This window comes from Colossoma macropomum, unplaced genomic scaffold (assembly GCF_904425465.1).
Source record: "Colossoma macropomum unplaced genomic scaffold, Colossoma_macropomum, whole genome shotgun sequence".
Taxonomy (NCBI): Eukaryota; Metazoa; Chordata; class Actinopteri; order Characiformes; family Serrasalmidae; genus Colossoma; species Colossoma macropomum.
The window spans coordinates 31,281,877-31,309,487 of NW_023494788.1; the positions used below are offsets into that span (position 1 = coordinate 31,281,877).

Genomic DNA, 27,611 nt, shown 5'->3' on the forward strand with positions numbered 1-27,611 from the left:
AAATGTAGCTTAGCTGAAACATTGCTAACTGGCGTATATCTGCAGTAAATCCAAACACAGATTGAACATGAAGTGAATAAACCTACTGTGATGTAGTTCTGTGGTGGCTCATGAGCCCTCTGCAGTAAAATTTTGAAGTTGTACGCTCTGGAACCTTGTGAAAATGCAGGACAGAAAATGTTAGGTTTTTACTGATAACCTTCACACAATGTTTATGCAACTGAAGCTTCTGAATTAACAAATCATAATCAGTTATCTCATAAGACAGTATATTATAATCACACTTAGGATTCACAAACTAGGATAATGGCCAATTAAGTGTTAAGTTTAGTCTTCTGTGCATATTACACAGTTAATACCCAATGCATGTAACCTCTCCACCCCCACCACCCATTTGTTTGCGGTTTTCTCTGTTTCTTTTTACTAATGCGGTTTTCTAACCTGCTGACAGCCTTCCCATCCTGCTCTCATGTGTCACATAAGGGAAGGAAGACACCACCCAGTGAAAAAGGAAGCTGTTTTTGACCAAAGTTTCAGTAGGGTGCCAGCATCTACTTTTAGACTGCTTCTTTTAAACTAATGATCACTGTTTACCGTAATTTAGCCCACCCTTCGTTGGTTTAAGTATCTATATTAAATGCATGAGCTTTAAAATGAATAAAGCCGTATAGTTGTTTTTTTGTGTCACAAGACTGCATTAACAGTAAGTATTTCATGTTTAATTATCCCACAGCAGTCATAATGTCACAATACGATTTTACGCTAGAAAATTGTTTTAATGAAAAAAAAAAAAAATAGAAATAACTATCTTACATAACCTTATATAAGAATTAAATCATTCAAAACAAACTGCATACTCCGCTTCATCGTCATGAGGACTAACCTTAGGAGGATGCTCCTCAGGACATGGGAAAAATACATCATCGACTGTGGGTGACAGACCAGGACTGGCCATATCAGACATAGAGTTACTGTGTTGACTTTCTCGACTTGAGCACAAGTTGGCGTTCTGCAAAAGAACTTCAGGTTAGCCAATTCATCTCAAGCCTCGGTGAATCTAGTGTGCTGTAAACGGAACTTACTATATAAATTAAACAAATATCAGTCAGGGGACTACACAGTATAACAATTTTTTTTGACATTCAAATTTTTTAATTACAAGTGTTGCCTGCAAGAGTGCTACCAGTGTAATGGCAGCCTGGGTTTAATTAGTTGATTATTTAATTTAGTTTTTATCCAGCACCTGGTTTGGTTGTTTATTGTTGGATTAAGTTAAATCAGGTGTGTTGGTGATGGATTTAAATAAACCTAGCTGATGGCTGGTGACATCAAGGATAAATCTGGAACCAAACCTTAGTTCTTCTAAGTACTCTCTTCTTAGTAGTCCTAAGTAGTCTTGTTTCTTTTTACTGTATTTATGTGTATTTGCATTTATTCTAATGTTGTGTCAAGTTTTTACTGGCAAAGACAGACTTAATGCTGAGATAAATGGTTTTAAACAATTTGCTTAGGTGACTTTTGCATAGTACTGTATGTCATAATGTTTGAGGTCATGGCAGCTAACTAGAGTAAAAAGCAAAAATTAGCATGTAATATACGCTGTCATTGTGATAAACGCTGTATGTCATTTACCGGTAAAGGCAATATCACACTGTTATATTATTAAAAATCCGCCAAGTCATGACAGCATATTCTGTGACAATGTTATGTAGCAGGGTAAAGATCAAGTAAAGTGTTACTGAATTATCCATTGACCTCTTAAAGTACCAATGGTGCTACACACATTGGAAAAGTATGTATGAACCTATGCTTTCCCTACCTCTTCTTGATTATTATAAACCTGGTAGTTCCATTTCTGAGTCACATTCAAAGTTGCCGTAAAATACTCAACATACAAATGTATGATCACTCATATCAGTAGAATTCTATGTTGTTATTGTTACTAAAAAATTTTTTTGGTGTTAATGGAATAATGTTCAACAGTTATGTTGTCTGACAACCATAACCTACTAATGTAATAAGTTACACTGCCTGGCAGAAGAATTGTTTTTTTTCTTGAGTTCTTATTAGGTATTGAACTTGATATATCATCATGTCTAACATCATGTTGGCTTAGTGCTTTTTAAAAGCTATCTGCAGTTTAGCATTTATGAATCCATGCATGTGCATGTTCTACCTTCACTCTGGTCTTATAGTTATTAGCAATTAAAATATTAATCACCAGTGATTTTTAAAATGACAGTGGAGAAGGACCCTTGCATAATCATTTTGTTACTGACTGTCTTTAAGCAATGTACCTGAATGGCAGCTCTCTGGAGGGCTGGTGTACAGGGACTGGAGTTGCTTCCTGAGCTCAGTCTTGGCTGGATGTGCATGGAAAACACTGCATCTGTTTTGTTCAGATTAGCATGATGGCTCTTCAAAGCTTTCATTTTGTCCTCCATCTGAATGTTAATATGAGCAACAGAATTGTTTACTGAATGACTCAGCCCAATGATATGGACACTGATATAGATGTTAGATTAGATAAAAACATCAACTACTAAAATGTGTGTACATATTTAGATTGTCTTACTGAGCACATAAAATCATACTTGTCAAATCAAAGGTTTAGCTTAAGTAAACAAACCCTTACAATATGAAGATGAACAGGTAATAAATAAATAAAATTTCTTTTTATAAATACAACTGGTAATTAGCCCTATTTTGCTGCAATGTTATATTACTACTGTCATACAGGTTAAGTACATTCCAATACCGATACAAAATACACAATAATATCACAGAGGCATTATATCAGTTGGGCTCGATCGAACATTAAACATGCTGAATCAGCAGTGAAAAAAGAAGTCCATACTGAACAGGTGTTTTGCAATCAGCAAGCCGATGATGACAAATACATGCTATAAGAAAACAGTTTATATCTTGAGAAACTTTAAAAAAAAATCCATGCACTCCCTGCTGTAGGAACTCCAAAAAAAGGAGAGAGAATATCTTTACAGTACTGACATACAGAGGAGCAGCAGGGTAAGCTTGCCAAAGCATTTACCGCTTTGCACTGGCTGCTGGCAGGATAGTTAGGAGTGGCACTAGCAGGCTTCTGGGCCTCCCTTTGCTTGTGCCTGTGGTCGTGCTGAAGCGAAAGCAGCTGTGTCTGATCTTTGGGAAGCGTGCGGTGGATCTTTCTAGCCAGCTGCTGCTGGGCTGGCTGTTCGGCCTTCCCCTACGCAATGACAAAGACAGAGTACATTCACCCTGTGCCCACTGCCAGATGACAAAGCCAGGAAGCCATGTTAGCAACCACACAGACCAGGCCAAGGAAATTCTAACTGACTGAATCCTGAATAGCATTTCACTCTTTGACTCAACCAGAGATGAGTCTAGATCTATGGCTAAGAATGAGCAAACCTGTACTAAGCCAAATATATAACTAATTTAGACTGTACACCTTGGACTTTATAAGTCCTCATACTGCTGGCTGCATGTATTCAGTCAGTATCACTGGTTTTCAAAATGTCTTCCAGGGTTATTAGAAATCAGGATGTTTTTTAAGCTTATTTGGAAAGTTGCTAAACAGAATTTTGTTGCGCAATGACAGCAATTTCCTTACAAAATCAAAATGAAATGCCATGTACCAGACTAATATTAATTCATTTAAATGCCACAAAAATGCAGCAAAGCTCTAAGCAAAATCACAAACGCAGTGGCAAAAGAAAGCACAAGAACAGTAAGCTTTAGCAAGCACTTAACATTTACTTCTCTGTCATGCTGTAACAGTTTTACCTCTCTTTACATGAACCGAGAGAGTTTAATTAAGACAACATACACATTGACATATATTAAACTTGAATTAAGCCGTGGCTTAATATAGTTTAAATCAAAATTACTGGATTCGAAAAATATAAACTTTTTAAAACCTACAATAGCATTTTATGCCTGAAAATGAAAGTCTGAAATGTTTTGACAAGTTATTTCCTTCAAGATTAAGAAAAAAGTAATGTTTTGTATACGTAGTGAATGCTGTGTATATACACTGATCAGGCATAACATATCCTTGTTTCTACGCTCATTGTCCATTTTATCAGCTCCGCTTACTATTTAGGTGCACTTTGTAGTTCTACAATTACAGACTGTAGTCCATCTGTTTCTCTGCATACTTTGTTAGGCACTAGCTGTATGCATCGTGTAAGCATTCTACCACTCTGTTTCAGTAATATTACTTAGTCATGCTGAACTAGAATCAGTTTTCACTGGCATGTCAATAACCCTGACCTATTTGCACAGAGTCAACAGAGGATTCCAGGTTTTTCCACCTTTAGGATCTTAATACGAAAACAATTATTCAACTCAAAGCTTTAAAAAAAAAAAATCAACAAAGTCCCATTTTAAGAACTGGAAATTTGTCTTTACCTGGTCAGCAAATGGACCTAAAGGCCTGGATCTCACATCAGCCTTTTGTCGTCCAGAATCTTCAGGCTGCAATTCAGTAAGAGCAAGATTAGAAACAGGTACACGGTGCACTGTGACTTATGCAAACCAATGATGGGATATGAAGGGAAAATGTAAAATATTCAGTGTTTTTCGCCTTGCATAAGACTCAACTTCTAAATTTTTTACTCTGGGAATCAGTCCACATCATTCCAAATGGCTTATAAGAGTAAATAAAGATATAACTGAATACATTACTGCTAGGTATGTTGTTCTTAAACTGACTTTTCTGTAGGAGAGAGTGCTTTATGTTCAATCAGTTTACATTTGTTATGGATATACTATTTAATTGGTCTGTCTATTCCTCTTTTATCATGTACTAGGAAATCTAGCGGAATAATTTATAGTTTATTTTGAGAAACTGTTTGCCAATCCCAGTCCTGCACACTGTATTTCTAATACATTTGATGTTACGCTAAATATCACACCCTTCATTATTTGAATCAGATATATTACAGTAGAGGAAACACTTGCAGCGGAACTAGGAAACACTAATTAAGATGCTTCCATTTACTTTGTCTTTGCACATTTAAAAGAGCAACTTTTCTTTGGCATTTACTTAAAAATAAATATTAAAAAAAAGGGATGTTGAAAGAAAAGAGGAGTTTGATAAGAAACAGGATACACTGGTAAACCAAACACACTGTAATAGAATACAAAACACACTGCACTTAGAGTATTCAGATAAAATTTGAATATATATCAGAAACAAAATCAGATCTATATTTAAAAACACATTCTAATAGTTAGAATATCTAACAAGAAAAAAAATAATAACTGCAATCAGTGCAACAGCAGTCAGCATTGGCCAGTTTGGCTTAGATCAACTGTGGTTGATGACAGAAGAAACGACTGGTGTAAAGACTGGCTTATATTACTGATGACCAAAATTATTTAAATTGTTGGATCATGCTAATGCTTTGGATTATTCAAGCACCCCAAGAATGTCAGTGACTGGTCAGTCTGTTCATTGCACATAAAAAAAGCATTTAGTAATCGACTGTTTGCAAAATAATGATTGGCATACCTCTCAACCAATCACAAACATCTCTAGGCACGTCTTTCTCTTTTAAGTGAAGCAAGAATGACTCTAGGCCAAAAAGGTTCAATGCCAAAACTAAAACTGGCTCTAAGGTAAACTAAATTTTACATAATTAGCTGTATTTGCTAACACTCATTTTAATATGTCTAACAATAAATAATGTTACAGAATATTTATGATTTGTTATGATTTGTTTTCTTCGCTTTGGCATTAGCTCTAGTGAAAGGGTAATGTTAGCCCCTGTCACAACCTCCTCCATATTAGACATGAAAATCTGATGCTTTAATGTGTAGTGAATGAAAGATTTCCCTAGTTTGATAATGTAAATAATGTCTCCAGAATCATTTTTTGTGCTTTAAATTGGCCTACATTCATATGTTGTCAGTTCTCAGACATGTCTGTGCTGAACTTCTTGGAAAGACAATTTATTTTATAGTATGATGTACTCCACTGTGTGCTTCTGGATTTTCCTTTATGCTAAGTCTGTCAGCACAATTGGCTAGAAGCTTATTCACACACACTTCTGCAATATCAGTATTGCAACAGCTGATGTCACAGTAATGCTTAAGAAAATATACGCTATGCAGCCCTAGTACTTGTGTAGGACAGCTGTGGCAGAGGAGCTGAGCAAGAAGAAATCTAATCACTATCTGTAAATAATGAAGAGCTGGAGCGGTGTCATGTCAAAAGCATGTCATCTCCTCAAAATGCAGTCACTGAAGTTACTGGAACTGCATCAAATACAAAATCGCATGTGTAGACACATTATAAAAACTGCTATACACACTCATTGACTGAAGCAGTATCACCATTTAACATTTACACAAATACACTAATATTCCTCAAAACAAGGTGCCTAAAAAGCTACATCTACACACAATTTTAAATGACAATTACATTGTTATTCAGTGTGATTTCATTAATTAATTATTGGAACATTAATTTTAAATTGGGGAACATAAACACCAGTACTCTCCGCTATCAAAGGAGGGGTAAAGGTCTCACCATAACAGCTTTTCAAATCAACTGGCACATTAACAGTTTGGATGTGAGTGAAATGAATTTTATCTAACCTGTTTCGTGACATTCCATTTAGCGTTCTCCTCTTGTAAGCTTCTTTCATCAAGATCAGCCTCTTCTCGCCATAACAGCTCCTGGAGCTCTGACCACTGAAATGCCTGTAACTGCCTTTTTTGCTGCTGCCGCCACACACACACACACACACACACACACACACACACACACTTTTAACCATCCTGCTTTTCAACAACTTCTAAACAAATGCTTAAATCGATCGAAAGGCATTACTGCAATCATGGCAATTTTGACCCAAACCATAAACTGTACTACACTGGCTCACACCAAGCCTGGCTTCCTCTGCACACATTGTTGTTTCATTCAGTATCATAAATAGGAACAGATGCTCAGAGGTCTTGCAGTGATTAATCAAAAACACTTTCACTGTAAACCATTCAGACCCCGACTTGTTCTGTTGAAACATTCTGATCCTAGAACTACAGCAAAGAACTACAGTGGGTGCAGGCTTTCTTACAGCTTCCGTGGGCATATTAACACCATACACAGAGTCTAGCACTCTTAAAAGTCTTAACCGAATTGTTCAGGCTTAGATATGCAATCACAGTCATATGCAAAGGTTTTAATACTCCTGGTCAAAATATGTTTTGCTGATTTCTAAGTGACGGTGTATAGGGAACAAACAACATGGTATTTTCCTGCAACCTCAGTGCACAATTTCTATTTATTTGCTGAGTTTAACATTTTGGGGAAAAAAACACACACAATGAGAGAAAAATATGTTGTATTTTTTCTCCCAATGTGTTAAATTCAGCTTAAAAACAGTGGTGTAGTGGATACGCACTTATTTTTACTTAGAAAATCAATAAAAACAATTTGACCAGGGTCGTCCAAACTTACAACACATAACTGTATTTCATTGATCTATATGGTATTTTTTCCTGTAAGCTATTAGCATGCCAGTAACTGCCATTATGTGTGTTATTAGGGCTACCAAAAACTATGCTAATACACATAAATGAAAATATACATTCTTGCAATGTAGTTCAATTACATTAGATATTAGACATATCATCGCTGTATCTCAAAAATAGTAACTTTACAGGAGAAGGTAAAAACATTCCTAATTTTTAGTGTAAGTAAATGTAAAGAAATTTTATTACAAGTAATTTTGGAGCATTTCTATTGGTCCATTCATAATGAAACTTCACATAATGTACAGGACAGCTGCTGTGTTCAAATGATGTAGACAAATAAAAACAGACAAAAATGGAGATACATGTGGGGGGTTTTTTTGGATAGTGACAATATGTAAATCATGGAAATAACAGCACATTATTTTCAAACCACATATCATAGACAAAAAAATAATCATTAATTTGCATACTAGAATCTGTTGAAAACTCCCAATCACCTTTTTAAAATGACATCACTAAAGACATGTACTATGGCATTCTGTCATGACAGAATATAATCTAGTGCATCTACTGCTATTATTATAGTATATTTTAAAATGTCAATGCTCTCACCTTACTCCAACAACGAACAGCCATTTTTGGCATATCGTTCATTTGACTAACCATTACAAAAAACTAAGGAAAACAATGGTTTTTATATTTCAGATTCAGTTATATGAAGAAAAGCGTCACCCATACATCTTCGAGGAATTTTCTCTGCTCCTGTTGATGCTCAATCCTCCTCTGTCTATCAGCAAGTAGCTGCTTCTTATAACGCTCCTGATCCTGAAGCTGATGCTGGAGGAGCTGAGCCTGTCTCTGAGCTTCAGAGCGGCTTTTATTCTCCTGCTGTAGCCTGAGGAACTCTCGCCTTAATGTGGATTCTCCAGGAAGGTTGACTATAGAACTACAGATAGAGAAAGAACATTTGAGAACACACAAACACATGTGCGCGCACATGCACACACACTTGTTTTTATATAATATCAAGGGATTACACCACACTATGCATTTATGTATGGACCTACACGCATGGGAAAAGAATGTACTAAGACTAACTCTAGTTCTGTATATGTAAAAACGTCTGTATAAAACACTTTATGACATCAGGACCTTTAAGATGGAAATGAAAAGGGGATTAGCCCTCTTTTTCTCTGGTTTTCCTACATTCAGAAACATTAGTCCTGAAAGTGTAGAAAAACAAGTACAAAAGCACAACACTTTTTAAGCTAATGGCATATGGCTTGAGAGGGCCACTCACAAATCACATAAGATGGAGCATCTGGTGACACAGTCATGTCATTGCTGATAAGAAGAATTCAGAGTATCTAATTTGCAAGGCCAGAATGTGGTTACATAAGATGGTATGCTGGAAGTCCGGAGACCACATCACTGCAGTCGATCTTCCACATTGGTCAATCGATGTGGACTTAATCTGAATTCATGCATACCTGGGTTCTCCCTCATCTTCATTCACTTCATCCTCGTCATTGTCACTTCCACTGTATTCATATTCTGTTCCCTCTGTTATTTATGAGCACAAAATACAAAAACATAAAGGTTAAGCTCCTAATAAAATGCAATAAATGTATTATAAGTGAGTGACAGTCACTAAAGCTAACCAATATATTTAAATGAGAGAATTTTTAAATTAATTGAACAGTACTTTTACTGAACACTATGTACAAACACAATTTCTACACATACCACTTGAAAACATATGTGCTATATTAGCAGGTAAAGATTACAATAAATTAACTTGGCTTCATTCTTATAAACTATGCCCTGGTAATTTGTGTCAGACATAGGCTGTCATGATAAACACTGAGTCATCTTTCATGATCAATTACTGATGACTGTAAAATCTGTCGTGACAACTCCTGACAGCACATGACATCTGCCATGACATCTTTATGGCACGGTTATATCAGTGTTATGTAGCAGGGTTCAAGTAAGGTGTTACTAATGATTATAAGTCTCTGGTATTGTTAAAGAACACCCACATTTCATGTGACAACGCCTCTCCTCACCTTTTTCTCCTTTCTTCTTCCTAGTTCTGTCCAGATGATCTCTAAGCATGATGCGGACTTGTCTTTCATTCAAGTCTTTGATAAAGGGATGGCGTAGAAGAGTATCGGTGCACGGCCTGTGCATGTAGTTCTTAACCAGACAGCTCTCCACAAAGGTCAGAAACTTCTTAGACCTTAAAGATTAGGATATACAGTGTGAGAGGTAGAGGTAAGTTTGAAGACTTTTATAATTTCTTGAAATGTCAGTTCCTACATACAAAAAAAAATTAAGTTAACATCAGAGTTAAAATGCAATCACTAATCCGAGATTTGTTCTACAAGTTAGCCTTGCATGTGCTAGCTTCACTTTGACACAAAAGTTCGTTCTTTCCTTTTTGTTGAGTAGTGCAATACTCTGAGGTTTCATACCATTTTCTGGATTTAAGTTTTGGGGGTGGGTTGCGAGGAATGAGAAAGAGGGCTCTCATTGGATGCATATCACACAAGGCTGTGGAGAAAGCCACAGGAAAAGAATCATTATAAATATGGATAATAACTCTGATAAGACCAAAAAGTTAGTGGCACAGTTAATCTGAGCACCTTTTTATTTCTTTGAACACATAAGCTTTCTCAATATAGTAAAACTCACGTGGTGCACCCTCTGCCATTTCTAGAGCTGTGATACCCAGAGACCACAGATCACTCTATAATTAGAAACAAGCACAAGATGACTATCAATGGTAACACCAGCTTTCAATTTCCCACTGCAGTGGACATAAATTAACAGGCCAACACAAATTATTCTAATACAAACATGAAATGGTAAAACATGAAAAGATGGCTCTTCAAGGGATCTTTACTAAAGAAAATGGTTCTATACAGAACCATGAAAACTTAAATAACCCTTTGGGTGATTAAGGGTTCTTGGCATGGTTAAATGGTTATTTCGATCAATGGACAGTGTGTTTTATATGGCTCTATATAGAACATGAAAAGGGTTCCATATAGCACCAAAAATGGTTCTTTTATTGTTACAGGCTTGACATCATAACAATAGAAGAACCTACTGTAAGGATACACTGCATCTCAGACTCTCTGGCATTTTAGAGGAAATCCTTCCTCTGCTGGGAGGTTAAAATGAGATCATCTTGCACTTTCCACCAAGACAATAATCAAAAGTATTTCTCTAAACTCTCATAAAAATAGCTTACTGAGCACAGAATCATCAACATCAAAACAACCAAAGATTCAACATGGTGGAATGGTATCAGACTCCTTCCTTGCTGATACCTTCAAGGAGGCTACAATGTGTTAATTATATTTTTTTATCTCAATTTATTATAGAATGCTCCTGAGAGGTCACATTCACCATATTTGATTGCAAAGTTCGTATACATTTCAGGGCCTGATCATTATAAAAATCAAATTGAAAAATCACAAATGCCTTAAAAAAAAAAAACTTTAAAAAGCTAGAATTTGTGATACTAATACTCAGCCAGTGTAATTTTAAATGGTCAAAAATTAAGCAGGCTCCAGTAGTTGTAATTATATAGTACTCAAATAAAATCCACAGAATATCATCTGATTTCGCCATCAAAACTATATATAGGCTGATCCCAGATATGTTTTTTCAAATGTACGATTCAAACTAACGATGATGATGCTGAGTTGCAGCAAGGTGTTGCACAACCATGTCCTAGGTGTATAGTACTCACTCTGTAGTCATACGTAGATTCTGGGTTCTCATCACAAGCAATTACTTCAGGAGCCATCCAGTATGGTGTCCCAATGAACGTGTTCCTCCTTCCAATTGTCCGATCTAGCTGAGCACTCACACCGAAGTCCACTGATGTAAAGAATGTGAAGTCAGCATATTCCTCTTAAACAGTATTTTACATGAAATGTTAATGTCTGAAAACACCAAAGGTGTTTTTGTGACATTTGTACAGTTTTTTAAAATTGTGAAACTTTCTGAAGGCATTTATTTGTCAGTTTACTTGATGAAATTGAAGAATTAATTAAAGACCATAATTTGTAATAAGTGACTGACCTTGCTTTTTTGATACTCTTGTAAGTTTGAAAAACTTTCAAAGTGACTAGAGGATGAATAATGGAAACATGAATAGTCCCATCTGTTCCTTCTCCTTACCCAGTTTAACCTCAGCATTCTCAGTCAGCAGCACATTCTGCCCTTTGATGTCACGATGGATGACATGGTGTGAGTGGAGATGAGACAGACCCTAAACGGTGGTACAGTGTCAAAAGAACTTATGAACAGTATTAATGGACAAAAGAATGCACTCAGATGTGAAAATGTTCCTTATCACTATCTATCTCACACTCTCACACACACACACACACACACATTTTATATGTATTTTATATACACTACCCTTCAATTATTTGGAATTATTTTTTTATTGATAATTTGTGCTATTTCACATGCAATAACAACAGTTGATATTTATTTATTTTTTAAACCAGATGCACAACGGCATTTTTAGATTTTTCATTCAATATTTTAGAGGTTTTGAGTTATTATATGCTGTAACTATATATACTGTAATTACACATTTTTACAATCTTTTTCGTCCAGGTATCTACCCTCGTTTTTAATAAGGCAATCTTGATGTTAAATTTAGTACATCATTCATTATGCTATTCAGCTGTCCAGTCTTTTTAAAATCATTTAGAGCTCTGGTCATCATTTCTTAATTTTTGTTTAACTAGCTTCCTACTATCTGAAAGCTATGACGTTGCATAGAACTAGCATATTAGAATCATTTCATACATTTATCTAAAACCAAACTGGTTTTATATTGTTGAAAGCATTCGTTTAAAAAATTTAAACAGTCATTCCAAACTTGTAAAGAGTGCAACTACATGTAAGTAATAAACATTAAGATCACACTTGGTCTAACCCTAACATTAATCACATTAACCAAAAAGAAATGAAAAAAAAAATTGTACTGCATTTTACAAATTTAGTTTTTGTAAATAGTTATACTTCCAAAGCATCAGGGCTATTTTGCTGGACCTGATAAGTATCAGTATTCTGTTTTTTTCTGTGTTTCTCTCTTGTCAGAAAATTTTAGTCCTGAAAATGTACAAACACACACACACACACACACACACACACACGTGTGCGCACGTACATCATAGTTCTGTCATGGACTATCATGAAAGATTATCCAAGGCATTTCTGGTAAAACACATCCAAGGCAAAAATCACTGAGGTCAAAGTATTAAAGGAGAATTCCACCTATTATTCAATACTTAATGATTCAATAATGAATGTTTTCTTTGGGTACTATTTTTCCTTACAATGACCTGCATGTACAGCACCACGCAAAAGTCAGAGACCACCCTTTTATTTATTCAATTTACAGTAAAAATGTCTCTTAAATTAAAAGTATAATATCTAATCAGTACTTAATATGTCCACTCTTTACTTTTGTGCACACTGCTGACACTTTACCTCTTCCATCTTTGCAATCTCAAAACTAACCAGTTACAGCTATAATACCATCCACTTGCAAGAAGGGAAATTAAAAAAAGTAAAAAAAAAAAACAGGACAGGAGTTATATTTAATTGTTGAGGCTTCTGTGTAGTTAAATATATGTCAAATATATATTTTCTGTTTTTTTTTTTTTCCTGATGATGAAAAATAAACTTTAACAGCCATACTGCCTGGAAATTAAATGAATGAAAGGGTTGTCACTGATTTTTGCATAGCCCTGTACCTCTCTACCATGAATGGATTTTAGAAATTATGTTTTAGGCCAAAGCCTTACTTAAAAACTATAGTAAAACAATGTCTCGGCATCAGACAGACAACATGTAACCATTTTGTGTAATAACTTTATGTGATGTAGCTTTTAGAGGCATTACACACTTCTTACGTCTGGCTCCTATCACCGCCATTGTGAACAATCCTGACTCTGCAAGTTTCTATAGAATGGTGACTTTCCAGTTAAACCAATCCAGAGATAATTTTTTTCCATCTTAATGACTTGATTATACTCACTCGAAGAACCTCTCTACAGATGTAGGCAATCCAGTCTTCTTTTAGACAGTTCCCTTTGGTCTTCTTTACCAGATCTGTAACTGAGCCTGCTCCACAATACTCCATCACAAGCTGTGGGACACAGAGAAGAGGCAGACAACACAGAAACCACAGTCCATCATCAGTAATAAGAAAATATGAATAATTTGTTGCCAAGCACAGTTGCCCAAAAGGTACAAAAATCCAAATAATTACAAAAGTTCTTTCTCAAAATGTATTATGGGATGTGTTTTATCTGTGATACTTTATTCAATGAAAGTATTGACAAAAGTATTTGTTAACAACATTTTATCCATTTTAATAGGAACATTAAATAGAGAAATGTGAGTTAAGTACATTAATATTTTTGATATGCAAATAAGCATGAAAGACTTGCCCACTATTGCCATTATGCATTAATACACAATGCTAACCTTACATTTAATGGGAAAGCTTTGCAAAATTAGAGTTACATCAAACCTTTAGCAAGCGGCTTAAATAATTGTTATAAATGTACATTTTTCTTTGCATCCATAAAAAAAATTGAGCACACAGTTCCTAGACATTTTTCATGTAATAACCCTTAACTGAACTTCAAAAGTGAATAAAAATTAGCAATGCTTAGCCCAGTTTCCACTTTCATAAGGTCTACATTCATTTGGAGCATGCATAAAAAGATTCCAAAAAAATCTATGTCTGAAAGAGACCAACATGCTTAAACAAGGACAAACTAATATTCATCTCGTCTAGTTTCCTCCTATATTAAACAAAAGAGAGGATATGGGGTCACTCACCCATAGCTGGTCGTCCTGACCTGCAGGACTTTTCTTCACAAAAGCGCCGTAGTATGTGGCTATGTTCCTATGATGAGAATAGGTCTTGAGCATGTTTATCTCCAGTTTGATCTCATCTTCCTCCTCCTACAAAAAGGCAACAGAACAAATTAAATTGTACACATATCCCAGAATGATTCAATAATACAATCAGCTTGTTTTAAAGATACATTAAATAATATTAGATATTAGGGCTGCAACAAACGACTAATCTGATAGTCGAATAGTCAGTCGATTACTGAAACAAATAATCGATTATTTGGATTATGAATCACTACATTACCAAATAACTTTTATGTAGCTATTAGCTTTTAAATTTAGCTTGAGGTTGTTTTATGCATTTGCTAACTAACAATGAAGACAAAGATGAATAATATTCAAGAATTCACTGTATTAATGAACTTTCCTGCTAATACAAAAGACAAAAAAGTAAAATTCCAATGTATTTTTCCTGTAAAAAAAAAAGAAAGTATAACCAAGGATGTGTAACGTAGCAGCAATGAAATATGACAAAACTAAATCAGTTTTCCTTTAATCAAGTAAATAAAAAAAATCTAAATTTAAATGTTACATTTTAAACAGCGCAGTCTGTGCTCTGTCTACGTTTGCTGCAACTAAATTTTACAATCACAGGTCTTCACTGAAACGGAAAAAGAAAGAGGAAAGAGGAAAGTCAGCATCTCTCCGTGCTTCTGTGAGAGGCTCTCCGCTAAGAGCAGATACTCCCCCGCTGCAGAGGAGACGCGCTGTGATGGCGCGGATGGGAAAGTGGCGAATGTTTGTGGAAAACTTGTTCTCGATGAACAGTTAAATTAACGATTTTGTGAAAAGTTTCATTTCAACGGTAACCCTTCGTCCAGCTGCTCTTTGTGTTCGCGGAGAACTACCTCCTTAAACTGTTAGCGAGAAGAGCCAAACGTTCGCGGAGAAAAGAAAACTCTTCGTAAGCGCTCTCCTGTGTTCGCCGAATTTGAACACACCGGTGGCCTCGACTTTAAGACAACGATGCAGTGTTTAAAACTGTAAACGTTATCTTGAACGTGAACGGGTCGCTGTGAATAATATTTACTTGCTTCTCTGTTCCAAACTCCATTGACGATACCAGAGAACATGCATTTCGAAATACAAATGTTACAGCTCAGCTCACAACATGAAGTAGGACGGAATTTAACATTAACATTAGCACAATTATCGCCGCGTCTCAAACCACACACTTCTGTACTTCACACACACACTAGACTAATTAGTGTACTTCTAATGGTATATGCGCTATTTTTACACACTATTTAGTGTGCTAGTATGCGGTTTGGGACGCGGCGTATTTTACCAACATTAATCTTCTTCATCCAGTGAACCGACGAGTTTCCTCTTCAGATGCTCCAACATGGAGGATGAGCTCCCATAGCCAGCTAAGGTCGGCTTTACAAATAGCACAACTGACAACCTTTTCTTATGAGTTTAGCTCCACACTTTTGAGGATTTTGTTCTTGATGCTGCCATCGCGCTGTTGTTAAGTCTCCAGTGAGCGGTAATGTCAAAACGTTCCTAGTGAGCGCGAGAAAGACGTGTAATGACGTCACCAACTAATCGACTACTAAATTAGTTGCCCACTAATTTGGTCGTCGATTTTAGTGGACTAAGTAATCCCTTTTAATAAAGTTTACACATCTGTTGAGAAAGCAAAAATTAATTTCACTATTAATTATCTTTCTCTTTTTTTAATCGTTAGATTAGCTCAAGAAAAGCCAGCCAATATTACGGTTTCACATTTTTATCACTATTGGTGAAAACTGCAACTAAATTAAAGCACCATCACTGTTTTGAAGTAGCTCGTGTTATATATTAACAAACATACGTTTGTTAACAAGCTCATTATAATGGTCGCACATTCTCATACTACTGTTTGCAAGCTCATGTAGAAGTCATCAAATATTCTTTGTTACAGCAATTACAGGCTAAACTGGTAAACTTAATCAAAAAACATCATCATGGTCAGAATTGGGATGTAATGTAATACAAGTATTTGTAATATGTATTCAGAATACAGAAATTTAGTATATTTAGTCCAAGATACATTTTGTAAAGGCACTATTCAGAATACCATTATTTTTTACATTTTAAGGGAATACTTTTAGAATACCCACTAAATAAAAATACATTTTCAAAAGGAACACCAACAGTGCTTGTTTGTTAACAATTTTAAAATCAGCACAGGGCAAGTAGCAAACATGCTTACTCAATGAAGTCTATAGAGGACTTTAAGTAACGGCTTCTTTACAAATATGAAGTCCCTGCTGAAGTCTGAGTAGATACATCAATGTCATAATCAGTTAAAAATCTTAGTGTTACTGAGCTCTGCTAAAGCCTGAGTAGACTGATAAAGCAAAGTCATGATCAGTTATTAATATCAGTGTTACTGAGCTCTGCTAAAGCCTGAGTAGACTGATAAATCAATGTGATAAGTCAGTTATTAATCTCAGTGTTAATACACTCCTTTGACTGATGATCCAACTAATGTGAGTAAAAAGTTAAGCTGTTGTACTGGACTCCTGCTTGGGGGATTGTAGGAGCAGCAGTGGACTGAAGCAGGCAATGACAGACAAAAGAAAAAAGTATATAAAAAAAAAAAAACAAAAAAAAACAAATCCAAAAGTTAACTTAAATATTAAGCAAATTTTCCAGGAAACATATTAACAGAAGAATTACATGAAGAAAATGACAAACCAGTAACAGCAGAGTTTTCCCCATGTGTCTTATCAATATGTATTCTAAATGTGTTAATTCAATACGTGAATTTTATATATTGTAACGGAATATGTTACTGAATACATTTAGGACGGTATATTCAGTATTCAGCCATCATTGCGTTTTCAAAGTATTTTGCCCAACTCTGATCATGGTTAAAACATTAAGACTTTGAGAGTTTTCACTCAAGATATTGAACAAAATGGTCATATTTCATAATTCACCAACAGTAATATAGGTCATTAAAACATTACTTGACTAAAACTATTGAAGCATAGTTTAACCATATAAAATTACACTGATATTCTCACTTATCTTAATTGTCAGCTCCTTAAAATCAGTATCAGCATCAGTGTTAAAGCAAGAGATGGCAGACCAGATCCAAATCAGCATCAGTGAGGCAGGATATGGGGTGACAAATCAAGTTATTATTAGGAGCCAGACTGAGCTTCTTGTGGCAAAGAGGAAGACAGGAGCAGAAGAATCTAATCTAGTATGAGCATTCATTTTGGGAAGTGAAACCATACGAGAACTGACATAAGGTCTAATTAACACATGACTGAGATAATGAAAAAATGCATGTGTCAAACAAATGATTTTAGACTTAGGCTTACGCAACCAGTACGCTGGAATTTTAATTCTGACAGAGATGCAGCCATTACTTTGCCAATAAACCAAGAGTGTTGAAATAACACTATGGAGCTAAGACAAGAAATACAGCAGGCTCAGAGGCAACAGCAACAGTGACAGCAGACAGCAGATATAGAAAGCAGATACTTAAACTAAACAACAGTTCACTAGCAATCCATTTCAGCTGACCTAAAATATCTTCTAAAGTAGACAAATAACAATGAGAAGGAAGTAAGTGGCTTACACACAGTCTCTGTATACTAACCCCAAAAGCTACTGCACTAAATTACTGGTTTATTAAAAGTCTCAACCACCATCAACACAGCAAGTGATAGCAGAGGATAACAAGTGAAGAAAGCCTATCCAAAAGGCAACTCAATTCACAGCACAGAACAGGTAAAACTTGCACTGAACAGTAATGTAAAGTGTATTTCACAAATTTCAAAATAAGTGTGTAAACCAAGTAGCTTTTCATGTGACTATTATAAATGGTTGAGATAAGCAAGTTTTAGATATTTATGTCCATTAGCTTAGGAAGCTCTGCCTCATAGCCTTTGTTTTGGTCACCCTGAGTGGCCTATTTCCCCAAAACCTGGATAACCCATAGTACTTTTTTGTTTGTCTATTGCATGATTGACCAATAGTCCATAAAAACATACTGAATTAAACACAGCAACATGTACACTCTTAGCAAGGAATAAATGCTTTAGTTTAGACATGGCTTCTTCGAACAATACTTGAAAGAGTACTTCCTCTGGGACTTATTTCAAAATCCCCCTGATCCATTCCACCTAAATCTCACCCATGATTCACTTCTGAACAAGCTTGAAAAAGATGATAAAAACAATCCATGCAGTCTTTCAGTTATGCCAAAATCTTCTACTGTCAAAAAAAAAAGAAAAATAAATAAAAGAAGCCTCTAAAAAGACTTATCAAAAAATACTGCATAGCAAAAAAAGTACTTGAACAGGTATGCCCATCAAGTTCTGTTTCTTAGATTCTGTGAGAGAGACCTACAGAATAATCTAAAATATGCAAACTTCCAACTAATCACTAGCAATTCACCAAGAAGATAAATTGTAATCACAATTATCAATATCATCAATAACTATTCTTTAGGAAACCATCCAATGCTCCAATAAATCTCAAACTTCACCATAACTTCACACTAATTCTCCAAAGGTGTTCCTTGTAAATAGTGAATTCAGCTACTGCAACCACTGCTAACACAGGCAATCATGTGCATATACACAGCTTTTAATCTCCACAGAAAAGCATTACCAATAGAATGGGACACTCTGGAGCAGCCACACATGACGTCAAATATAATCGTACAGATGGAACAAACAAACAGGGATGCACAAAAATTATAGATATCTTAGACATGGAACAATGGATAGTAATGGCTAAAGTACAGCTTGGTCTGCCTTAGGGCTGAAAGTTTTATCGTTTTCATATCAAAACTGCAATTTGACAGAGTGCAATTTTCAAATTGGAAAATCTGAATAATCTTACTATTATTATTATTAGAATCTTACTATAGTCTACATCATCATTGTTGTCTTACGTTTTAAGAAGGCAAACATAACATTGTAAAAATAAGAAATAATAATAATAATAACAAAGAGTAAAATGACACCGAAAAGAAATATTTTTTTAAAAGAAAGAATGTCTCCATTGTGACACCATATACGGAGAACTGACATTGTGCCTTTTCATAAATTTAAATAAGCCACTGTTGCTCTATATTAGACTGCTCAGGACTGTGCATATCTCTTGCTTCTTACAGATCAGACTTGGAGTTGAATGTGCCTCAAAGCAGGAATCAGTTTCAATTAAATCCCCTCATGTGTACACAGTGCTATTGTAATAAATCTAGCCTTTGTTCTTGTGGAAAGCCATAGGGTGAGCTCAGCCTATTTTCCCTCTCATCACTGAGTGAGTTTTATTGCCCAGGGGGAATAAGATGATTGAACTTTCCCTAAGTAAACATGACTTCCACCAGCACTGCTACTGACTGACAGGTAAGGAAATAATAACCCTTGGTATGCAGAGGTAACACTGGCTCATTTGCATGCTTTATAATACTTTTTTCCTAAGAAGACACAGAGCTGACTTTGATTCAGTGCAACTCTGCAATGCTCTGAACTTTGAGTTGAAGATAAGCATCTGCTATGGTCAGTCCTGTTTCACTGGCCATGGCTTTCAGAGTCAAACTATAAGTAAGGATAGCAGGATCTCTCACCTCTGTCACATCCATGACCTTGATAGCAGCCAGCTGTCCCGTTTTGACATGTCGGCCCTGTTAAAGCACAAGGACACGCTTAATCTTTTCATTATGGCAGGTTTAATGCTTATCACGTCATAAATTAAATCCATAATTAAACCATTAAATCATTAAATGATGGGCCGATCATTTCAAACTATATTTAACAAATGTTTTTATTAACAAGCTGTGAACTTCAAGTCATTCAGTTAGTACTGTGTCAGTAATTATCTTTACAAACCCATTAAACAAAACAAACTTATATTCATATCTCACAACCATCTTTAGCAACACTTTTAAACACAAAATGGCTACATTACATCATACCAACATAATGGACAGCTTTATGGACATTTTTAGGTTAAAATTTGTTTGTATTTTTCATAAACTGCAATATCTCTGAAAGACACTATGTAGGTTTCTGACTCTACAACTCTGTTAACGAGGGAGTATAGGTCCTACTACCTGAAACCACTTTGACACAGTAAGCTGAGCAGCAGCAAAAGGAAGGAACATTAATCAATGTCATACTCTGAAGACAGGAACCACTTTCATTTGAGGAAAAAAAGAGAGACACAGAAAGCAACAGAAATATTGAAAATGTTGTAGATGTCAGAACCTGGGGCAGGTCAAGGGAAGTACATTCATCCTTAAGGCAATTACTTGTGAAATGCACTGAGAGAAAATGGTACATGGAACTTTACATGTCTCATAGGCAGGCCTCTGTTGTTTATTTGAAAAAACGTTCTTCATGTCCAAGCCATTCAACACAACATCCATACACAGTGAAAAGTTTTGAGCTATGTCTATTTCTCTTTTATGTATTTTCACAGAAGTTGCCTTTTTCCAGTATTTTGAGTCTTAAAGAACATTACTTCCTTTTGAAATTTGATTTTCTTTTGACAGATATGTCTCTGATGTGGCCACAGGACAAGCTGTATATCTCAGTTCAAGACTGAGTTGTATTGCTTAAACACACAGCAAAGTGATGAAAAAAAAAACTAAATATTTTTTTTAAAATAAAGCTAAATGAACAGTGCAACTTTTATGCACAACCTACTTCCTCTTATAAACCAATATTTTTGTATGTAGCAGGTTCACTTCTATTTTTCACTCTTACACCACTAATTGAAACATCTGAAATGTTATTTTGTGAATACATTCACAGATATTGTGAGTCATTTGTTTACAGTAATATAAATGCAGTTAAAAAATATGTAAATATGTATTAGTACCATTTCATAGCAACTTAGAAAATATAATGTCAATGGATTATGGTACAATTATGTTCCCTGACTAAAGGTACTAGAATGTACCCTTGAGGGTACCACCCCAGTGACAAGAGGGGTACTGCCCCAGTGACAGTTTCATACCTTTATTTTTGAGAGTGTAGACCATTTTCAGGAGTTTTCTTTTTTTCATGGTAAATGTTTTTGGGAGTGGGCTTTACAAGTCTATACAAGACATATAAAATTACGATTAATACCACCTTTATTCGAGAAATAAAAAAAATGTGTTGTACATTATATGTCAGCTGCTATTCTTTCAAAAACTCAAAATTGTTACAAATGCATATGCAGCATTTTGGAATGGAACTTTTCATATATTATACTGAAGTGATTTATACTTAATTACATTTTATTACAATTAAATTGAATTCATATGATAGAGCACATTAAATTGTGATACAGTTGTACTGAACTTGCAGCAGCCTATTCTATGATATCCATTTTAGGCAATTACAACAGGGGAATTAGTTCCTTTAATGTCCTCCTGATTTCAAAACGTGGTTCTCTAGAGATTACAAAGCCACTGTTACACAAGTACAGCTCTTTTACACCCTGACTTTCACCTTGTATTGCAGTTATTGCACAGTTGAAACAACTGGGTCAGGCCAATATGATGCCAACCAAACACAGATGATTACCGGTCAGAGAAGCAGCTAATATGTGTAACGCAATGGTGGGATAGTGATAGTGAGCCTCGCTCTTACAGAGCTAGGACACAGCGATTCCAAAACAGCCCAGGGCCAGGAAACCGCTTTCTCAACAAATGCTTCCTGCTTCGACCTTCTCCAGCAAATGGGCCACTCACACAAAACAGATGGCGTCATGCTAACACGCTCAGTCAATATAGAGGAAGTTAGAAGGTCCACATTGTTGAAAAAAGGAGGAAATTGTACTTCAGCCAAAACACTCATTATATAATGTTATATGTTATAATGTAATAAACACACACACACACACACACACACACATATATATATACGTACATACATATGTATATATATATATATATATATATATATATATATATATATATATACACACTGTACTTATAATTTTGTTATACTTTCATCCAGAAACAAATGCATGTTGAAACTAATGCTAGAAATTCCTATAAAGTAAAGCTTAAATATAAACTGTGGTGAGCAGAGAGAACAATTATTTTCAATCATTGTAGTTCACTTTGGTGAACAATGACCTCTGCCCCTCAGCTGTCTGTCCATACCTATGGAGGATATTTCTGTCGACAGGGGATTTCCTTACATTCCCCTGGTTGCTGTGAAGCCCCTCTCACCAGCATCACATTGTATTATATGACAGAGACAAAAACAGGAAGTGCTGTCCAGGGGAAAAAAAAAACAACAAAAAAAAAACACTTCCAATAGTGGACCGGCCATCTGCAACACTGGGAAATATCCCAATGAATTAATCATTCTGTTTAATTCCAGTTTGTTGAGGCTAGGTCGACACAAATGTAGTCAAACGTTGTACAAAATAAGATGTAACAATACATATAATAAATTATATATATATATATATATATATATATATATATATATATATATATATATATATATATATATATATATAAAAAACATATCCAACATGATCCATCCCCACCAGCCCTTGATATATTTTTCATCCTGCACTAATAACCTGGTCAGTGAGGAATAATGACTGACTTGCTAATTTCACCAGAAATGAACTCTTAAATACAAAAGCTTGTAAATGGTTATTGTTTGCAAAAATGAATCTTTAAGGAATGATCCACCAAAAGGTTCTTCTATGAGTAAAAAAATGGTTCTTTTATGGAATTGCTCAAAAACACTGTGTGATATATGTTAAAAGCTTTGGTCTACAGAGGATTACTTAGTTGTGGGTGTCATAAAGGCAGGTATTAGCTCTTACTAGCAAAGCCTGCATTGTTTTTCCTCTAGAAGTAGCTGCAGTTGTTAAGACAATATGCTAAAAGTGTTAAACATGAAACTTTGAGCGTGTTCTCCACTTTCATTTTACATTATGTCCTAGTCCACAAATGCTGGCTGGCTATGTGGTCATTTATGGTGAGATACCAAGGCAACATGTAACAGGTGCTGTGCTAAATACTAGCGATATGCATTCAGACTAATTTTGATATTAAAAGTATTAATGAGAGACAAGAGTTATTGAATGGATATCAAGTTAATCAAGGGCTCGATACCATGATTTTCAAGGGAAACAAAAAATGACAAACATGACAAATTGCCAAAATAAAAAGCACATAGCTAAAAATAACATAGGGTCTGGAGGCTTACTCTTTCAAATAAAAGCTTCAAAAGGCTAAAAAAAAATTAGTTACATAAAAAAATATATCAAGCAGAGGAATTTGAAAATGTTCTTATTGACAAAAAAGCTGGGAAAAATCAGAATAGTGCAAAATAAAAACAATAAATTACTAAAAACTAAAAACTATAAACTGTAATGTTGAACAAAGACACACTGCAACGCTGATGCAAAGCACTGCTCCTTTAAAGGACTGAAAGCTTTTTGACTGCTAATGGAGCCCACTTGAGGAGAATCTGCAGCCTGCGAAAAATGAGTTTCTAAGAGGTGCCTCATTCTACAAACAGTCAGAATTCCCTGACTTGCTTTTGCTATTCATGTTTGCAGTCAGGCTACAAACACCAATAAATATATGTTGTTTCATTCTTTAAAAAAGCTCCTTGTAATGATTCAGGTTTGTTGTGACATACATCATGTTACTGCTTTGTCCATTGTACTATATAGGCCATGCATTTTACACAAACCTGAAGAAAGTGAGAATAGCATTTTTACAGGCTAGTAGTTCAGGATAGAGCAGTTTTTGGCTGTGTGTGTTTTGTAATTGGCTAAATGGAGCTCGATCTACCTTTCTGCCAATCTAATTACACGTCTGAGGCACGTTGATTTGTTCTCTCATCGCAGCGCTTAACAATGAGTTTATTGTGGAAACTCATGTCACAATAAAAATATGATTTATTATGCAGCCCTAGTAAATATTAACTGAAAAAGCCATAAAAAACGAAAGCCTTGAATTGCCGTAACAGCAAATTAAAGGGGCCCTTCTAGTTTTCTAAACTAGTCACACTCTTTTGTGATTTTCTTCCCTCTTTCAAATGGCTGTCTTGTATTGCAGGCCTGTGGAATGTTTGTTTAAAAATTGATTTGTACTTCTAAAAATCTCATACACACAATAGCTCTCTGTGAATAAAGGCATGCACACAACAAGTTGCAGCAAAATGGCTGGTGGGAGTGTACAGCTAATTTACTGTTCATTTTCATGACTATACAAAATACAATAATTCTGACTCATTCCTGCTAGTTTAGAACCGTTCATTTTAGTTTAGTTTAATATTACACATCAGCTTAGCTTAGTTAAGTGTAATCCTATATTAGTTTCATATAGTTCAGAACGGTTCAGTTTAGTTTTTTGATGTCATTACTTTGCAATAAATTTTTTATTTTAGTTTTCAATTTCAGTTAGTTTCAGTTAGTTTTAAGAGTGCATTATTGGTTTTAGTTATTTTGCAAAAAGGAAGAGTTTAATTTTATTTAGTCTGGTTTTTAGAATTATGACAAAACCAGAGCAAGATATTTTGTGAGTACTGGTAGTGTACTGTAGGTTTAGGTTTCAAGTTTAATATCCGGAAATGTTGTTTCTGTCTGGTTAATATTACAACAATGTAAGGTTTTGAGAGAAGAAAACAGTTAAATCAAAACAATTTTGAATGTGTATGCCATTCTTGTAGCATTAAGTTAATCAAATGTACTATTGTAAATCTAAACTTAACCAAACTGTGATGCACTTGAAAAATATTGTGATATAAAATTTTATAAATATTAGAAGAACCTCTAGCCATACACGCACGTACACAGACATGCACGCACACATGCACAGAGAGAGAGAGAGAGAGAGAGAGAGAGAGAGAGAGAGAGAGAGAGAGAGCGAGAGAGAGAGAGAGAGAGAGAGAGAGAGAGAGAGAGAGAGAGAGAGAGAGAGAGAGAAAACACTAAAACAGCTTTGTTTGGTTCCGGGGAGGATATTCTATTGTTCACTAAATAAGTCCAATAAGTGAAAGGCTTTGGGAGAATGCAAGAAAGAGAAAATGAAAAAGGGACAATTGAGCCACATATTGAAAAATTATACACTGCATATGCACATTTGTTGCCTGGAGTTAATTCATAATAATGACTTACACAGTGAAGTTCTAAACACAATAAATATTATTCTAATTCTAAGCTATGTAAATAGAATAAAATACTGTGGTACCTGACTCGGATGGCTTATGCAACATTCACTACAATTTCACAATAGCAAAGTCATCTTTTCTCTCTACAGTGTTTCTTTTGTCTTACATTGTATTTTGACACATTTCCTTACTGGTAAGACAATTGCAAAATTTAAGGCATCCGCGCTGATGGTAATAACCCAAATTGCAAATAATCAGGTCCCTGAGAAAATCGTAAAACCTGTATTATGATGCCAGCTAGATGACAACACACTTCCTTTTTTGGGAGACAGACTAAATTTATTTTTAACTTTGATGAGAAAGCTAGCTCCACCCAAAGGGTGTGAAATATGTATATCCAAAACCACACTCAAGAGTCACTGTCTGTTGGTATATGAAAGGTGTTGATAGATATCAAAGTTCAAGTACCAGGTCAGAAAAAGAGAACAGCATGATTTTCAAGAGCGTAAGAAAGAGCAGATGCAAGGCACTGTTTTGGTGCAGGTTTTCACTTGGCTAGAATCTCACAATAGGTGCACAATCTAGACCAGATTAAAGAAATGGTTTGGAAGAATGTCAAATTTTTGACAGTTTTCCACTTAACCTAGATGTAGTCAATTGGCTAAGACATGTATGGAGTCCAAATTTTGTTAGTCTTTTTTTGTTAACTGCAACTGGAGCAGTGAGGCTAACATTGCTAACAAACACTAGAACTCAATAGTCACCAAAACAGCTCAAGTCATTTCTGGACAAAAAAAAATAAAAATACATCACTACAACTTCTTTCAACCCGCACAAACTGCACCTATGTCTGCATTAAGGTTGCACAGACTCATCAGTGTGGTTTAGAAAACAGTATGACTTCCTATGGAGTACAAAAAAAGAAAAAAATAACGTGGGCACCCACATTAGACAACAGGGTCTGTATTCACAAACCACCTCAGGTATTGGGTAGATTCAGTATTTGTGACAATGACCATCATAAACATTGAGAAATTTGATCCAAGATCAGTCTTGCTTTAAAATTTCAGCTCTGGTGTTGTCTGTAATGGCTGCCCTTTGTAGTGAAGTTATGTTCATTTTTACAGCCCACAGAAATCATACTGTGCCGTACACTACATCAGCAAGTCTTAATGAACATGAAGACCTGGGTGCGGTTTTGGGGATGTATTTTTACATGAAACTATTTGGTCTATTTGGGTGACTGTTGAGTTCTAGTGTTTGTTGGAAACACTGGCATCTAAAGAGGCAAAATTTGGACTCAAAATATGTCTAGATTGATCAATCTATAGCAAGTGAAAGAACTGGGTAAATTAGTTTTTTTCCATGAAACTATTAAGCCAAAATATACTTAAAATTGATTTTAATTGGTGAATTACCAATGCATTGCAATTTAGTCCAAGACTAGACTCAATCCATGCCCAGGAGACCGATCCAAGTCTGACTGATGACCACAGCCTTCACTGCATTTTATTTAAGACCAAATCAGACAATACTAGGCTAAATATATATTCCATAATACACAGTGTCTTGAATACTTCAAGTAGTTACTGAATAACATGATGAGATATAATAAACTTTACATATTTTAAATCTAGGTTTAACTTTTTCATTGCTGTATACTCTATTTGTTTATCTTAACAGATTGCTCACTAATATTACCAATTCCCCAGCTACTGAAGACAGAATGCTACAGTATATTTTAATCTCTTAGCCCATCATAGAGTGCTTTGTAAAATTCAAAATTCAGGATTCACCATCTAATCCATGTCATTTACGTACACACAATCTATCATAGTCTTTGCACTACTGGAAATGTGTCCAGCAGTGTCCCACTGCTCAGCAAGTCAGTTTCTTTTTTGTCTGAAGTATGAAGGAATATTCATTACACACTACTGTTCTTGCATGGTGGTGGTCACACTCCACAACGCCAAAGCAAATTCCTAGTATGCTTGCCATACTTCACAATGAAGTGTTTCTAATTTTGATCTTGAAGTTTAGGCAACATTGGATAGTGGACTCTTCTAT

General features: G+C 35.3%; 1 protein-coding gene across 7 annotated transcripts in view; it reads right to left on the minus strand.

The window, feature by feature from the left end:
- The window catches only part of si:zfos-2326c3.2 (mitogen-activated protein kinase kinase kinase kinase 4), a 54,756-nt gene that overhangs the window by 24,097 nt on the left and 3,048 nt on the right, over nt 1-27,611 (minus strand). For 5 of the 7 annotated variants that reach the window (XM_036569187.1, XM_036569186.1, XM_036569185.1 and 2 more), the window contains exons 3-18: nt 20,030-20,086; nt 14,371-14,496; nt 13,559-13,669; nt 11,680-11,770; nt 11,246-11,376; nt 10,180-10,234; nt 9,960-10,038; nt 9,552-9,724; nt 8,973-9,045; nt 8,221-8,428; nt 6,604-6,729; nt 4,411-4,476; nt 3,050-3,223; nt 2,298-2,444; nt 884-1,009; nt 87-154 (exon numbers count right to left, since the gene is read on the minus strand). In XM_036569187.1, the coding sequence (XP_036425080.1) occupies nt 87-154; nt 884-1,009; nt 2,298-2,444; nt 3,050-3,223; nt 4,411-4,476; nt 6,604-6,729; nt 8,221-8,428; nt 8,973-9,045; nt 9,552-9,724; nt 9,960-10,038; nt 10,180-10,234; nt 11,246-11,376; nt 11,680-11,770; nt 13,559-13,669; nt 14,371-14,496; nt 20,030-20,086 (1,811 nt within the window). The remainder of the gene's footprint in view (nt 1-86; nt 155-883; nt 1,010-2,297; nt 2,445-3,049; nt 3,224-4,410; nt 4,477-6,603; nt 6,730-8,220; nt 8,429-8,972; nt 9,046-9,551; nt 9,725-9,959; nt 10,039-10,179; nt 10,235-11,245; nt 11,377-11,679; nt 11,771-13,558; nt 13,670-14,370; nt 14,497-20,029; nt 20,087-27,611) is intronic. The other 2 variants (XM_036569184.1, XM_036569188.1) reach the window with 2 other exon arrangements.